The sequence below is a fragment of the Dermacentor silvarum genome, chromosome 3 (genome assembly GCF_013339745.2).
Source record: "Dermacentor silvarum isolate Dsil-2018 chromosome 3, BIME_Dsil_1.4, whole genome shotgun sequence".
Lineage (NCBI taxonomy): Eukaryota > Metazoa > Arthropoda > Arachnida > Ixodida > Ixodidae > Dermacentor > Dermacentor silvarum.
Window position 1 is genome coordinate 217,167,063 of NC_051156.1, and position 14,949 is coordinate 217,182,011.

Sequence of the window (14,949 nt, forward strand, 5' to 3'; positions counted from 1 at the left end):
TCAGCGAGAGACGCGCGTTTGCTTTTGTGCCTGTCCGTATGCGCTAGGCGGCGATCAACCTGAGGAGCGAACTCTATAGAAGTTTGTGCTCTGTAGTGGAGCTGCTGAATTCGCATGGTATTCGATGAGTCTGTCCTGGGCCACTTGTGCCTTTGAGGTCATCCTTAATGCAAAAGAAAGCAGAGGAATAAGCTGCAGAAAGAAAAGAAAATTGGTTCGCCGACCTCTATGCAGTAACACCGTTGAATGAAGAACCCTATGCTATTCAATACACGTTGTCCGTCCTTGCTCGCGCTTGTTCATGACGATGAGAATGTCGCAACGTCTATCTACGCTTCAGCAATAAATTTCTGCATGACGAAACAAAGCATGAGATGATGTTACATAAACGAAGGTTGTTGCTGGCGCTCTTTCGCCATCCCTGGCCCTTGCGCCAACAAATCCTTTACATCATCAGCATTATCATCACCAAAGTTGTTCCGGCAACGATGTACTACCGCTTTGCAAAAGCATGGCTGAAATACAGGCGCTTTCAGCAGAGTGATACGACTTCGATGAAATGTTTAAATGACCTCTGTGGACACACGTAACTTAATTCAGTAAGTTGGAGGAAGTCTGACGCAAGCCAAAAATTTTGTTCCACATTTTTCCAGTTGAATGATATCAAGGAACCATTTCCGAACTCCTCAAAAACAAGCTTCTCATTGATGAAATATTCATCCGGGCAAGAACCAGAAGAGGACAGAAGAGAAAACATGGCGCAACACATCACATCAGTTGTATACGGTCACAAATAATATATTAATATGATTAGAATTGTTTAATGCTAACTCCTTTAATACATATTAATTAGGCAAAGAAAAATGTAAAGGTAACCCTCTTGAGGGCTGGCTCTTGGCCAGTGCTTTTGAGTTGGTAGGTGGCAGGTCTTAAGTTCATCATCATCATCATCATCATCATAATCGGCGTCGTCATCCTCGTCGTCATCATCATCGAATGAATCTACTAATTCACTTGCGGCGATATTCCAAAACATTCCCCTGTAATTCTTTTTTCACCAAATTCGGCGTACGTCATCGCTGCGCGGTTCAGAAAAATTGCTGCTATCAATAAAGCTGCTAAATCTTCATTGAGCTGTTCGAAATTACTGCATCCCTATACGCGGCGGTATACAGTACATGATACCCCACTAGAAAGCTTGAAGTCTCGTTTACGCGTCTGCGTTGCCGTTGTGCGTGTATTTCATGATGTCCACATTTTTTTCAGAAATAAGAGTAAGTCACCGCAGCTATACGGTTGGCTGGAATGGAGTTGCTGGCTTTTGAATATAGCCCGTACCAAAAGCTGTGAAAGAACAGCTTGTTCCCCTTTTCTTTCTTTTTTTTTTTCTGCAGCTGCGTGTTTTCACTGTACGGTGCAATTTAGTTGCCAGAAGAAAGAATGATTGATTGATGGTTACTTATATGGTTAATTGAATGAATAAACCAATTAATGAACTGAATGACTGACTGACTGACTTGAGTTCGAATGCGCCCATGTAACATATTGTATGCATTTAGACGAACGCACAACCCTTGATGCGCAGATTGTAGACATTTCAGTGAAAACTCATTCGAAATGAAAGTGACGTGACTGCGAAAGCAAAAGAACTCGAGCGCATAAAGCTAACTTTCCAGAAGAGAGAGAAAACGAGACAACACTAGAAGAAGAAAGCAATAAAAAGAAAAGAGCGAGGACAACGTGAGTAAAAGGAATAATCACGAGTAGAAACCACTTTCCCTCTTTTTATTGAAAAAAAAAAAGTATGAAACATGTCAAAGCACTGCTTTGTGCTGAGGGATCCTTCCATGGCCAAAGGGAGTTTTCTATACTGAAAAGGCGGTCGTCGATGTGGTTCAATGGAACGCATACAGCTCTTTGCGGCAGTGAGCGCAGACTTTCGAAGAGGGCTTTCGAAGCGCGTAGCTTCGCGAGCTCTCCCTTTATATAAGGTGAGCGTATGGCGCTGAAAAGAGGCAGCGTGCCCTGCTTTTGCGAAGAGCTTTTAACCATTGTGTGTAGTGCGTACACGGAAAGGGATGTACGACCTCATTCACGCGCGCTATCGCGAGGTGCCCGACTGAGCGACAGTACGCGTGCATTTGTGCTATAGCGGACATATCGAGTGCGTCCTATATCTGGCCATCGTATGCGTTCACAGCGAGAAGTCTGCGTTCACAGCGAGGAAGACAGCTTGGAGCGCACGCGATGAAATGCATCTGGAACCGTCTGGAAGACGTCCCTGCGACGTAACGTGCCACCTCGCATCGACAAGAAAAAGCTATAGAAAAGCGTATATTATTGCTGTATTTTAAAGCTTGGCGTGTGCGAACTCGCGTAAAGGGTAACGTAGCTTACATTACGGGCATAACAAAAGGTGACTACGTTTACCAGTGAGCAGGCGACCTTCCTGTCGAGTTTTCAAGCCTTCTGTCCAACCGCCATATCATTTGGACAGAAAAGGAGCCGGCATCGTTTTTCACTTTAATGCTGTCTTCGTGAACCTGTCTTTCTGGCCGACTTCGCCCGGACTGGAACGAGGTTTAAGGTGGCCGCTGTTTGCTTAGACTATCATGTAGACGTCTACGGCGAGTTTTGGAACACAGCTAGCTCTGTCGCTGTCGCCAGAGAATATCTGTGGCGTGGACCGCGCGCGCGTGTGTGTTAAGAAAGCAAATCAGACAACTCTTAATCATGCTCCACTTAGTTTCAGGCTATAAGTGGCACATTCTTGCTAATATATTCCGCTTACCTAAATAGAAGTGCGTAAAATTGCGTGGCGTAATCACAAAATGTATGGAACGGCGTTCCATGCAGTCATATATTTTTTAAATATGCATAACAATTAATACGTGGAACTGTGTTCCAATGAAATAACCCGCATACGATATCCCGCATACTTAAACACTATTCCAGGTAGAGGTGTGTTCCGTATAAAAGGTACAAGTCTGTGCAACAACGTTCCGGATGACAGTGGCTAATTCATTCCACATATCTGCAATTTTAGGTGGAACGCCGGTCCACTTAGGTAAGTGAAAAATATTATCGAAATATTTTTTCGCTTATAACTGGAAGCGATGCAGAAGTAGATTGAGTGTAGATAAGTTATTCTGGTGGGGGCTGGGAGGGAGGTGGTCCACTCTCAGCAGGAAATATCTTGTCGATTGGTTTTCTCTATGGCAAGTTCACAGGAAGTGTGGGAGCTTCCTGAGAGCGTCTGTGCAATGATATAGAAAATAAGGTTAATACGGGAGGCGGACGGATTGGGCGATAGACACCATGCAATCCTCATTTCATCGTTACGTATTTATGTGAAAAACTCCGCTGGAGCTCCGAGGTTAGCTCTAAGATCCGGTTAGGGCCATTGCAGACGTGAAATTTATGCTTCACGGCAGGACTAGACCGTAACTGAAAATTCGGAGTGATGGCTATGACGTTGCGCCAGTTGGTAAACATGAATTCACATGTTCGATTTCCGTTCGCGGCGGTCGCATTTATATGGTGGTAAAATGTAAAAACATTAGTGTACTTACATTTAGGTGCACAGTAAGGATCCCCCCCCCCCCCCCCCCCCCCCCCCACCTCCCGGCAGTCAAAATTTATCCAGAGTCCACCACTACAGCGTGCCTGATAATCATATCGTGGTTTTTGCACGTACAGCTCCAAACTTTAACTGCTCCTGAAATGGCTCTTTACAGCGATAGTTGTTGAAGGCTCCTTCAAGTACAGATTTCGTTGCCTCTTTTGCAGATATGCCCATCATGTTTCTATAGGTACAAGAAGTCGCTAGAAAAGAAAACACTATTTATCCTTGCACAGGATGCGTTCCCGCGAGTTCGTGTCACTGTCGGATATTGTTTTTGCGTCCTCAAAGCATGGCTCATGCCTACGAGGGTGATTGTTCGTGACATGTGTGCTGTATAGTTTCGACATCGTCGTGCTTGTGACGACATCGTCGTTGTCATTGTATCACAGTCATTGGCTCAAGCAACTGTGAAGAGACTATGAAGCCCGTGTTGTGCTTTTGTAATCTTTATGACATCGAACGCGACGTCCATCGGAGTGTGTTAAACCAATTAGACAGCAGACCATTTTCAAAGAGAAAGATTCTTGAACCGTAGCCCCACGCGTCGCAGCCTTACAAAGCGACGCGGGCATTGCAATGATTCATGAAATCGACGGCCTCAGTGACCGATTGTAGGCGTGAAGTGGACAACCGCACGTATTCGCACTGAGAGTACCTTTTTCCCCTCCCCCTCCCTTCTTTCATTTGATCCCTTAAACCCCTTCCCCCTTGTAGGGTAGCGAGCCAGACATGCGTCTGGTTGGCCTCTCCACCTCTCCTTCCTTCTATTCCTCCTCCTCATAGTCGTTAGGCCGTTGGCCTAGCGCTACAGATATTGCTATTTCTTGAGCGGCCATGTTGAATGTCATTTTGTTCCCCACAACGCGTCAAGAACATACGGTGTCTGTTAAAATCGCGAATAGGGTTGTGCGCAGCTGGTTCATAATATTTGCCTGCGCACCAAGTTTAAGTATAAAGAAGAGGGAATTTATTATAGGAAAATCAGAGATGTCGGCCTCAGCTGATATGCTCTGGCCCGCTACTCTGCAAAGTAAAAAGGGGGGCGAGAAAAGAAGGATGAAAGATATCGGTTTCTTTCTGTCTTTGATTATTCATTTATTTCCCCTTGTTTTTTATCATACTACCACCCGGTTCGTGGCCTATCTTCCACAGTTGGTTCGTGCCATTAAATAAGGCATCATCATCATCACGCGCACCAGAAATCCACCAGTTGCGGTTGTGAGCATGCGAAGTGAAGAAGGAAGAAGAAGACCAAGCGCAGGCAGGCGGTGGCATGGAAGGTGGCGGCGGCAGCTCCGGGGGCGGCGGCGGTGCCGGCGGTGCCGCCAAGGCGCCAGCCGAGGGCCCCAGCACCTACCGCGAGGAGTCGGCCGTGCGCCGGGCCGAGCCCCGCGACTGCCCCACCATAATGCGCTTCGTGCACGCCCTGGCGCACTTCCACAACACGCCCGACGCCGTGCACATCAACCTGCAGCAGCTCGAGCACGCCATGTTCAAGGTACATAGTATAGCTACAGTGGCTTTATTAACTTTTGTAGAGGGCTGTCGAAACTGTCCGCGGCAATAGTAATAATAATAATAAAATGTGTGGTTTAACGTGTCGAAAGTGCGTGCATAGTTGGTGGCAATGAGGGACGCCGTATAGTGGAGGGCTTCAGATTAACTTTTACACCTGGATTTTTTTTTTAACGTGAATGGTATAAGAGCGTTTTTGCATACTGCTCCCATCGGAATGCGAACCCACGACCACAACGCCCTCCACGGCGATTACCGAAATTTCGTGACCAGGCGCTTTCGGCACCCACACGAACGCACTGGAGTGAACGCGTGGTCTTCATTTTTTTTTTTTTTTTTGCATTTATCCTTTCCGCATTAGTACCGGAGGAAGGAGCGGAGTTAAGAAATTGTCAGGGGTGTCTCCTATTACTGCTTAAGAATGTAGTAATTGACGCATTATTGTCAACATAGCAACGCCAACAAAGTAAACAAGGTTAACACAGCAAGCAATTAGGATTAATAAATGTCTACAATGTACGAAGTGCGAGAGTTTCTTACGCTTCAACCAACTCTTTGTTCCAGGGTTCGATTCTCTGCTACGTCGGCCGCATTCCGAGAGATGTAATGCCAAAAAAAAAAAAAAAAAAAACTGCTCGTTTACCACACTTGGGGTGTGCAGTCAAAGACACCAGATGGTGAACTTATATACGGGGGCTTCCACTACAGTGTCCCTTATAGTCCACTTTTCAGCTTCCGGGCGTTAAACCCTGCAATCTAACATAACCTAACTCTTCTCACACTGCTGGGCAGTGGAAGAATAACACAGCTTTATGAATATTTATCACATGCAGGGTGACAGAGAAAAATAGTGTGAATGATCAGTTCCTTTTCCGTGTATATCGCAAAACAAACGCAGTATATAGAGCGAGAATAATTAAATCACAACCTTCCGGCTTTAAAAGTGCTGAATGTAAATTCAACAGGACGCACTCGAGTTCATTATATATACTCACAGTCGGTGCAAACTCCTGAGAGTGAACATAACCTCCAGCTGACTCGAATTTTATTTAGAAGCAGGAAATTACCATAAGTGTCCACGCTCGCCATCATTTAAGCCCCAATTGCAATAATTGCATTACCTGAAAAATAAAAAAAAGAACTGACTTGCCGATAACGATTATTTAGCTGGAAAATTACTGTATCAAAGCATTTTGCCTTAGATACAATTAAAATGTGCTGCAGGCAGAAAAAAAAAAGCTTGTCACAGACGCGTATTTCTTTCTCACTTTTCTTTTTTTTTTCTCTTTCATGGCTTGCTCCGCGCATAAGCCATAGGTTCCTCAAAAGACCCTCACCTTGGCCGGCCGGCCCATCAGTCGGTCGGTCGGTCGGTCGGTTAGTCAGTGCACTCAGTCAAAACAAAACTTATGTTCAAAAATGCATATGCCGGCAGGGAACGCCTACATCGATCACTTATAAGTCAGACTTAGAAATGACCACATACGCAAGGAATGCATCGGTTGGTCCGGTGTACACCGCGTTCGCAGAGTCACCCTCGCGAGCTGTGGGCCTTCCTCGCCACCATCCGGCGTCAGGACACCGGCAAGGCGATGGTCGAGGCTGAAGAGGCACCCGCCGGCATGATCACCTTCCACTACCGCTACTCGGCGGCACTGGGCGGCCGTATCCTCTACATCGAGGACCTGTTCGTCTCGGAGGAGTGTCGCGGACGCGGACTGGGCGTCGCCCTGCTGCGCGCCGCCTGCGAGCAGGCACTGCGAGACACGTGCCGCGTCGTCCAGTACAAGGCGAGTTTCGGCCGCATTCTCCGCATAGCGGTTTGCCTTTCGGTGCCTTAACCATCGGTGCGCGCACTGATTGGTCGAACGAGGCTTATGGCGCAGTGCTTACAACATCATTAATGCGAAAGCATTACACGGCCCATTACGCAAACATTCGTCGGTGTCGGCGTGACCAAAAGATGGTACTAAAAATGGCCGACGGCGCAAGGTCAAAATATGCTCGGATTGACATCAAATTTCTCAGGGAGATTCCTGTAAACAAGGTAAATTAGTGGCTTTTAAAAGAAAATTTGGTACATTTCGGTCTCAGTGGAAATCGAACTTGGACCTCCGGTTTGCGAGACGAGTACGCTTGCCCGAAGCCACGGCGGCTACACGGGTCCGGCTGACTAAAGGTGTGCTTAGTGCCTGCGTCATTGGGCACGAGACGGGGCAGCCAATAGGGAGAAGGTGGCGCCACGTCATGAGTGTGTAAAATGAGCGCGTTTATGACGTTCCGAGGTATACAAACAGTATAATGCTTTCGCATTCGCACCCGTAAGCAGTCTTAAGTGTGTCTTCCGAATTTAGAGCTCAGTTTTAGCGACAAGACGCGTATGCATAGCTAGCGATGCACGAGTGCGTGCTTGTCGTCATAACATATCACTCGATTCGGAAGCAATTCGAAAGATGTGGCTTCGCAGCAGCGAATTTCGAATGGCTCTACGCGTGCGTTACTTCCTACAGCACGCTGAATTGAAAACCTCAGCTCTAGCAACACAACAGAAGCGACAACAAACATTTGCCAGTTGCCTGCTTCTAAACTATATACGTGACGCCTGCGGCTGAAAGGAACTGCCACAGCCACCGCTATGGAATTGATTGGCGCTGGGTAACACATGCACAAATACCCATGAAAGTGGATGGGTAAATGGCGTTGCGGTGGCCTAATGGGGAAGTACAGCATGCGTAATCCACAACAAGTGCTTTCGGGTCCCACTTGCGAGACGTTGTCTATTCGGCCACCGGACTTTCATCTCCATTTTATATTGCTGATATTGCTGCTGTCAATTCCGGCGTCCCACAGGGATCCGTTCTTGGCCCCCTTTTCTTTTTGGTATATATAAATGATATTGTCACTAACCTCTCTGTTAAAATCAGGCTTTACGCTGACGACTGCGTTCTGTACAATGAAATAACAACGGAAGAAGACCAACTCAGGTTAAACAGGGACTTTAATAACATAGTTCAGTGGTGTAAACAATGACAAATGTGCATTAATTTCGAAAAAACAGTATATATGCGGATAAATTTTAAAAAGAAGCCATTGCTATATCGCTATGGCACAGAAAACGCTTTTTTTGTCAGAGGTAACGCAATATAAGTATCTTGGCTTGTACATAACAAAGGGTCTTTCCTGGTCAAAGCACCTTGACACAGTAATAGCAAACTGTCGCCGCAAGTTGTTTTTTCTAAGACGCGTATTAAAATCCTCCACACCAACAGTACGTCTATTGGCATACAAAACACTCGTCCGCCCCGTTTTAGAATATGCTGTAGTTATATGGGACCCGTTCACTAAAAGCGATATTGGAAAGCTAGAAAGCTTCCAGAAAAAAGCAGTCCGATTCATCTACAATGCATATGGGCGTAGTTCTATTACTAACCTTTTATCTCGGAGCGGCTTGCCTTCTATAAGTGCTAGAAATCGTGTATGTCGTTTAAAATTCTTTTTCCAAATAATAAATGGTCATTACAACATCGACACGTCTCACATTATCACCTATACAACAGGTTACGCTACAAGACAGCGACACTCACTAGCTGTAACTCCATTTACAACACATGTAAACTGCTTCAAGTAATCGTTTTTTCCTAGAACAATAGTATATTGGAATAAGCTGGCCGATAAAACTGTAACACAGGACTCATTATCACTTTTCGAGACATATTTTTAATAAAAATTATTTTGCAGTTGCTGAAATTGTTAGTGATAGCATTGTTTCCCTGTATGATTAGAAAATCGCTGAAGTAACGTTTCTTTTTTCCGTCTTTTTTTCCCCCCTTTAATCTGTTCGCTTGTGTGAAGCGCTTGTTTTTGCGCTTATGTGAAGCGCTTGTGTGAAGAAACTTTTGAGTGCAGTTCCCAATTTTTGTACTTATTTTCTTTTGTATGTAAAATTATTCGTGTACCACTCTGCTAAGATCTTGCTTAAGATCGCAGTATTTATAAATAAATAAATAAATTTTCCTCATCACTTCTACATTTTAATGAAAAAAAAAAGGCGGTAATTTCCCCTATGCTTTCTCTGGCTTTCATTGTCTGCATGTTTCATATATGATAGTAAACTAAAGCAAATCCAGCCTCATCGGTTTCTCTTATTCTTTTACCTTAACACTAATCGCAGAAACAGAAACACAAATACAGGAGACAGCGCGGCTAGCAACTGTTTCTTTTTCCATGCGTTGTCATATTTATGGAGCCGTAAAAAAATGAAAGGACAGTAAGAGGTAAAACAGCACCCTCGCCTAGATGAATTACGTCGTTATTACGCGTACTCGCTATGAAATCGCTTTCTACGTGCAGATGACAAATTGAATGATGATGCACTTTTACGCGCATAGCGAAAAACGCGCAATGTTCTGCGCTTCGATCTGCACTTGTGTTTCCGTGTCTCCTATTTGCGTTGTGCTCTTCGATTCAGCACACTTTAAGAAGCAACGTGAACAGTCTAGCCCCACTTACTGCTTCGCTGCTCCCACGTGTTTGCCTCGTGACAGGAAGCTTTATATTTGGGGAATTCCTGTCTAAATACGTAAGAACGGATAAATCATTTTGTTCGGCATAAAATGAATCTACTTCAACTAAGCATTGTTTGACTTAAAAAAAAAATGTTCGGTCCTTTTTTTTTTACCAAAAAGTGTCATAAATCAAGAAATTGAAAAAAAAATAATCATCGCGTCTATAATAATTATTCAGCAATAAAATGATATCACAAGTCTGTGAAATTCATTTAATGGGTCATCTAAAGCAGACAAATCCGATGTATTATAGACCGCTCAGAATATACAGTAATATATAGCTAGCAATAATTTGCGAATAGCAGTTTTGCAGAACTCACGTAAACAATGTAAATATTTCGCGCAAGCTGTAATGTCATATTTGTCCACTGTCGGTGTTCTAACAGGTCTGTGTTCGCAGAATTTTGATCATCTGATGGTGCAAAGTTATGGAGTTAACTTACTTCTCCACCTTTTTTTTTTATTTCCTGAATTTTTCTAAAGTTTACTGATTCTCGACAATTTCTACTAAAAAAATCCAGACCCTAAACTTTTTCTCGGCAATTTCAGCTAAAGCCACCCAGACCATAAATCAAATTATACTTGCAGAAGCCGATAGACTTCAGCTTCTTCGCTCAAACGCAACAAATATTATTCAAATCGGGTCCATGCAAGGTTTGTTTAGCGAGAGCATTTCCGCGTTTGGCATGTATTTGAATAGGGAAATTGGCGTTCGGGCCTCCCGAGTTAAGAGGGAGATTTCCCTCTGGAGCTCTCATCTAAATACATGGGAATAGAGAAATAGTTGTGCATGACATCCACTGTACAGAATGTGATCGTTTGCTGAATTGAAAAGAAAAAAAGTTAAAATCTAGTGACCGTGTAAGAAGCAGTCTTTTTACCTATACCGTAAAATGTTTTCACAAGAATTGAGAGAAAAAAAAGCGACAACTTAAGTACTGAGTTTTCAACTCTGTAACTCAGTTATTTATAGCGATATCGTATATTCTGTAAACAGCTTGCACCTAAGACATTTAAAGCGGGCAATAGTGTAATTTTATAGCGCTCTGAATTATGCCACATATTTGTGAATGCGACTTTTGCGAACCCCTCGTAAGCATAATAACAAATTCACGTAAGCTGTAAACGCCTTCATCACACCCGCACGCTTCAGATGCCCTAACGGACGCAACTTACACAACTGCGATGTCAGTTTTTGGTGCAGAGTCACTGATTCGTAAACTTCGGGCTTCTTTTTTTTTAACTTACCAATATTTGCCATCTTTTTTTGTAAAAGCTACATCTCCTAAATCTAAATTCTGCTTCCCACAGTTGCTGCAACTTAACTTTCCCTCTCGAATGCAACAAATTTCGTTCAAATCGGTCCAGCAGTTGTCTCACGAGAACATTTTCGTCGTTTCAAATGTATTTGAATAGGGAAATTGCGGAGTTGGTCCCGAGCTGGAGCTTCCTCTCAAAGCTTGCTCTTCGTATGCGCTGTCCAAAAAAAAAAAAAATAAGCCCGACATCGTCGGACCGCAGGTGCACAAGGACAACAAGGGAGCTCAGAAACTCTACTTGAAGAATGGCGCAGTGGATAAGAGCGAGGCGGGGGAGGTGCGCCTCTTCTTCTTCGACCGGGACAGCCGCTTCCCGCCTCTCGAGGAGAAGGAGAAAGCCCGCTAAAGGTCCTGACCCGTCTTCTGCAGCCGGGAACATTGCTTACCTCGCGCTGTTCGAACCTACGGGTTCATATGCATGCAACCGATCGGAGCCGGTGGAATGCGAAATTAAAACGAAGCTTAATAGCAGAACACTATTACGCGTGGCTATGACCCTGTGTTGTTTTCCTATATCCTCTCTTAATTTCTTTTCTTTATAACAGCATATATATTGTAGCTTTTGGGATCACAGCAACCCCGGCAAAAAGAGCGCGGCTGCCCGTGAGTTGTGCGGAGCGGCTCACAGGTAAGTTTTTGTGGGTGGTTGTTAATGGTTTATGCACAATTTTAACAGCGGAGCTGTTTAAGTTGAAGTCGTACAGCGTAGACCAGAAACCGCGCCTGGCGATGACTTCACCGCGCGTTGCCTAGCAACCACTTGGAACAGCTGCACTGTGCCAAGTGGTTGCTTCGCTGCCGCTTCGCACCGCCGCGCCGAGCTGCTATGACCGCGCACCTGCTCCGTCTAGCCATGACGTCACTTCGCGTCGCCTAGCAATCACATATGCCTCGCTTCGCCTAGACATGTCAACGCTTCGCCAGGCAGCCTCGTCGCTTCGCCACGCTTTGCTACCGCCTAGTTACACGCTTTGCCCAGCCGCGTTGGCAGTTGGATGATCGTGCGGAGGCGGAGCTTAGTCGTGACGTCACCGGGGATATAAAGCTGGGAACCGCCGCGACTGTGGCAGAACTCTTGTCGACTCTGTGCCGAATACATGTAGCCTTCACAATGGGACTACCAAAGAAGATCCGGACACCCGAAGAAGAAGCTGCTAATCTTGAAGCGCGTCGCGCGGCCAAGCGAGAACCTGCGCGTCGGCGGTGAGCCGATTCGGAATACCGTGCCGAAGCTGCAGCGGAGAAGAGGCATCGTCGAGTCGAAGATCCTGAATTATATGAATGAATGAATGTTGACCACAGATAGAGTCTTCAACTGGCAGTATACAACTTTCGTGTCTCTTGTTTGTTGCGCCGTTGGTGTCACCATAAACATATAGTTTTTCAGATACGTCTTTTCTTAATAAGTGAGGGTCTGGAGTTTAGGCGGCGTGTCGACTTATCCGTTATCTGTTTGGAATCTTCCTTCTGTCGTCATCGTCACACATCTAGTTCATCTCTGTTTTACTCTTCTCTTTACGTCAGCACAGAGTATATGTATAGAGTAATGTGCCTCAGACTGGACTTTGTCCTTATTATTCGGTTTTTCTCTCTCTGTGTCCCTGACTTTTTCTCTTTATTGATAGGGGAGAGTGAGTTGATATGGGATCGTGGGAGGAGTGGGACACTTAATACTTCTATTTCTAATAGATGTCCACATTGTTGACAGGCTTCTCAACAGATGCCATGACTCTGGGTCACTCCATCTAATGGCGGCGGCCGCGCTCCCACAGGAGATGCTCGCTACGGTTCTAAAATAAGCGTTTTCGATCACCCAGAGTAAGTAGACCCGACTTGTTTTGCTCACGTACAAAACTGTTACTACTACGTGCAGCCCAAAAAGCACAGTAGCATTGTATGTAGCTGTCTAACTACTTGCTTTATTAGATCAGAACCATAGGCCTAACTGAAGCCTTTCGTGCGAAAACAAATCGCATTACGCGTGGAGAGCAGCTTGTGAAGGAGTGGGACAGCTAGGTGATGGGAGGAAAGTAACGCTTTCTAACTCCTCCCGTAGTCCATGCAAAATATTGTTGCGTAAACTCGGCAAAGTTATGACCCCGCAACCATCGTCCATTTAACAGCGAGCCTTTCAGAGATGAAGACTACATGATGTCTTCTGTAACCTAGGGTGCCTCGGTGCCAACGCATTGAGGCACCCTACTGTAACTGATTGACCAGAGACGACCAAAGGCGAACATTACAAAAGCAGACAGCCACAGTGGACAATAAAACTAGCGACCCACGTGTCAGTCTATAGTCGGCAGCAACCTAAGAATTCAATACAAGATCCATCCTCAAAAATGCAGTGCACCTACTCTTGAGGTCCCAAAAAAAGCCGAGACAGCTGACCGCTAGCTCACAGGCTAAAAACATTGCTCTGCTAATGTAAATGTTAGGATAATTAGGATAATCGGAAAACAAAAGTTAGTTGTTTCAAGTGTTACCTTTGGCTGAGCACTGAAATCAGGATATACTAAAAATTGTGCTAACACGTTTAGGTTTCATCTAAAATCAGTGACACAAATACAGATCTGTACGAAAAAAAACACATTTTAAACACACACGACCACTTGACACCACAGACGTGAACGAAGCTAATTGGCTAGCGCGTCTGTATATTTTTACAGCGAAGCTGTTAAGGGCTAGGTTTCCCAGGATCGTGTCCGCGTGTAGAAAAAAAAAAAAAACTTTCGTCATCAGCATAGGCTTTGGTTCCATGTGCGTGGCGGTTTCCCGCCAGTTGTGCCTTAGTACAGGTGTCAAAATGGATGATGAATGGCCCATTTTTATACCCCTCGCCACCGCCGATGCTAAGTGTCGCGATACTCGGCGGCGGCACGACCCACCAATCGTTGTGCCCCTTTGTGTCGTGACGTAGAGATCGCGCTAGCGCTGTTATCAGCAGTTGCCCTTTGGACTCGCTATGGGACCGACGCTCGTTTAACCACATCTTCCAGGGTCCTTACGTCAGGATCCTGATGATGCCATGCAGTGTGCCGCCGCTATGAACACTGTGGCTCATACGCGTCTATGACGATGAGGCGAACATGGCGCAGCAAACGCATTGCTTGGCCATCGCGCCGAGCGACAACAAGATGCCGGTGTCTTTGCTCTTTGACGAACATGCCGAAGACGCTCAATATAGTCAACAATGATAATATATAAATTCAATATAGTGACTATAGCAGACCCACCATAGTCACAGCTTCACTGGCTTCCATCTTCACAGTAGTGGAAGAAGGGCTCTGAATTTTTAAAAGCCCTCGTAACAACAGAAAAAAAAAACAGCTGACTTGAAGTCACATTGAATGAATGCGACGAAATAATGCATTTTTCTAGGGAACTTCGCAACGGTAATTCTCACATGTGTCGTCCGTCCATCCGTACGTTCCCAAAACTGGCACCACGCAAATAAATTCGTAAAGGGTCAAAGAAAGGGAGCACCAAAGTCATAACCGACGTACGCTGCAGTGAAATTAGCCGTTGAGCAAGAATATGCCGAGAAGTCGAGACAGAAACGTCTTCCAGAGCTGAAGTTGCAAGATAAAGCGCGACAGAGCGCCGAGACACCGTCCGATAAGTAACGAGCAGCTCAAATGAAGATGAGTGGAAAGGCAATCAGAACGAAGAAAGCGAGAGCCAACGTCTTTCGGTGGAAGAGGAGGAGCTGCAGGAGATTGAAAGCGGCCACGAGGTGAAAGAGATACTTTGTTCTCTTGCGACTTTCAAAGAAGATTACATATAGAAGAGACTCCTCTATATGTAACTCGCCGAGACTATAGAGGGCACCGACAACTTTAATATGACTGCGAAGTTTCTGAGTAAAAAAAGAAAAAAAAAGTTGGCAATTTTACTTTACTATTCAGATGGACAAAAGAATTAT

At 45.1% G+C, this 14,949-nt stretch overlaps 1 protein-coding gene across 1 annotated transcript; it reads left to right on the forward strand.

Moving 5' to 3' along the window:
• The first annotated feature begins 4,887 nt into the window (after nucleotides 1-4,887).
• LOC125944584 (diamine acetyltransferase 1-like) lies at nucleotides 4,888-11,490 on the forward strand. Its single transcript, XM_049665083.1, has 3 exons — nucleotides 4,888-5,123; nucleotides 6,670-6,930; nucleotides 11,227-11,490. The coding sequence occupies exons 1-3, from the start codon at nucleotides 4,899-4,901 to the stop codon at nucleotides 11,368-11,370; spliced, it is 630 nt and encodes a 209-aa protein (XP_049521040.1). The 5' UTR covers nucleotides 4,888-4,898; the 3' UTR covers nucleotides 11,371-11,490.
• Nucleotides 11,491-14,949: the final 3,459 nt, after the last annotated feature.

Bases quoted from the DNA above. Each gene is read 5' to 3' on its own strand.
- LOC125944584 (XM_049665083.1), top strand. From the start codon at position 4,899: ATGGAAGGTGGCGGCGGCAGCTCCGGGGGCGGCGGCGGTGCCGGCGGT. The intron at 5,124-6,669 runs GTACATAGTATA...CCGCGTTCGCAG, and splicing joins TCGAGCACGCCATGTTCAAG to AGTCACCCTCGCGAGCTGTG. The intron at 6,931-11,226 runs GCGAGTTTCGGC...GTCGGACCGCAG, and splicing joins GCCGCGTCGTCCAGTACAAG to GTGCACAAGGACAACAAGGG.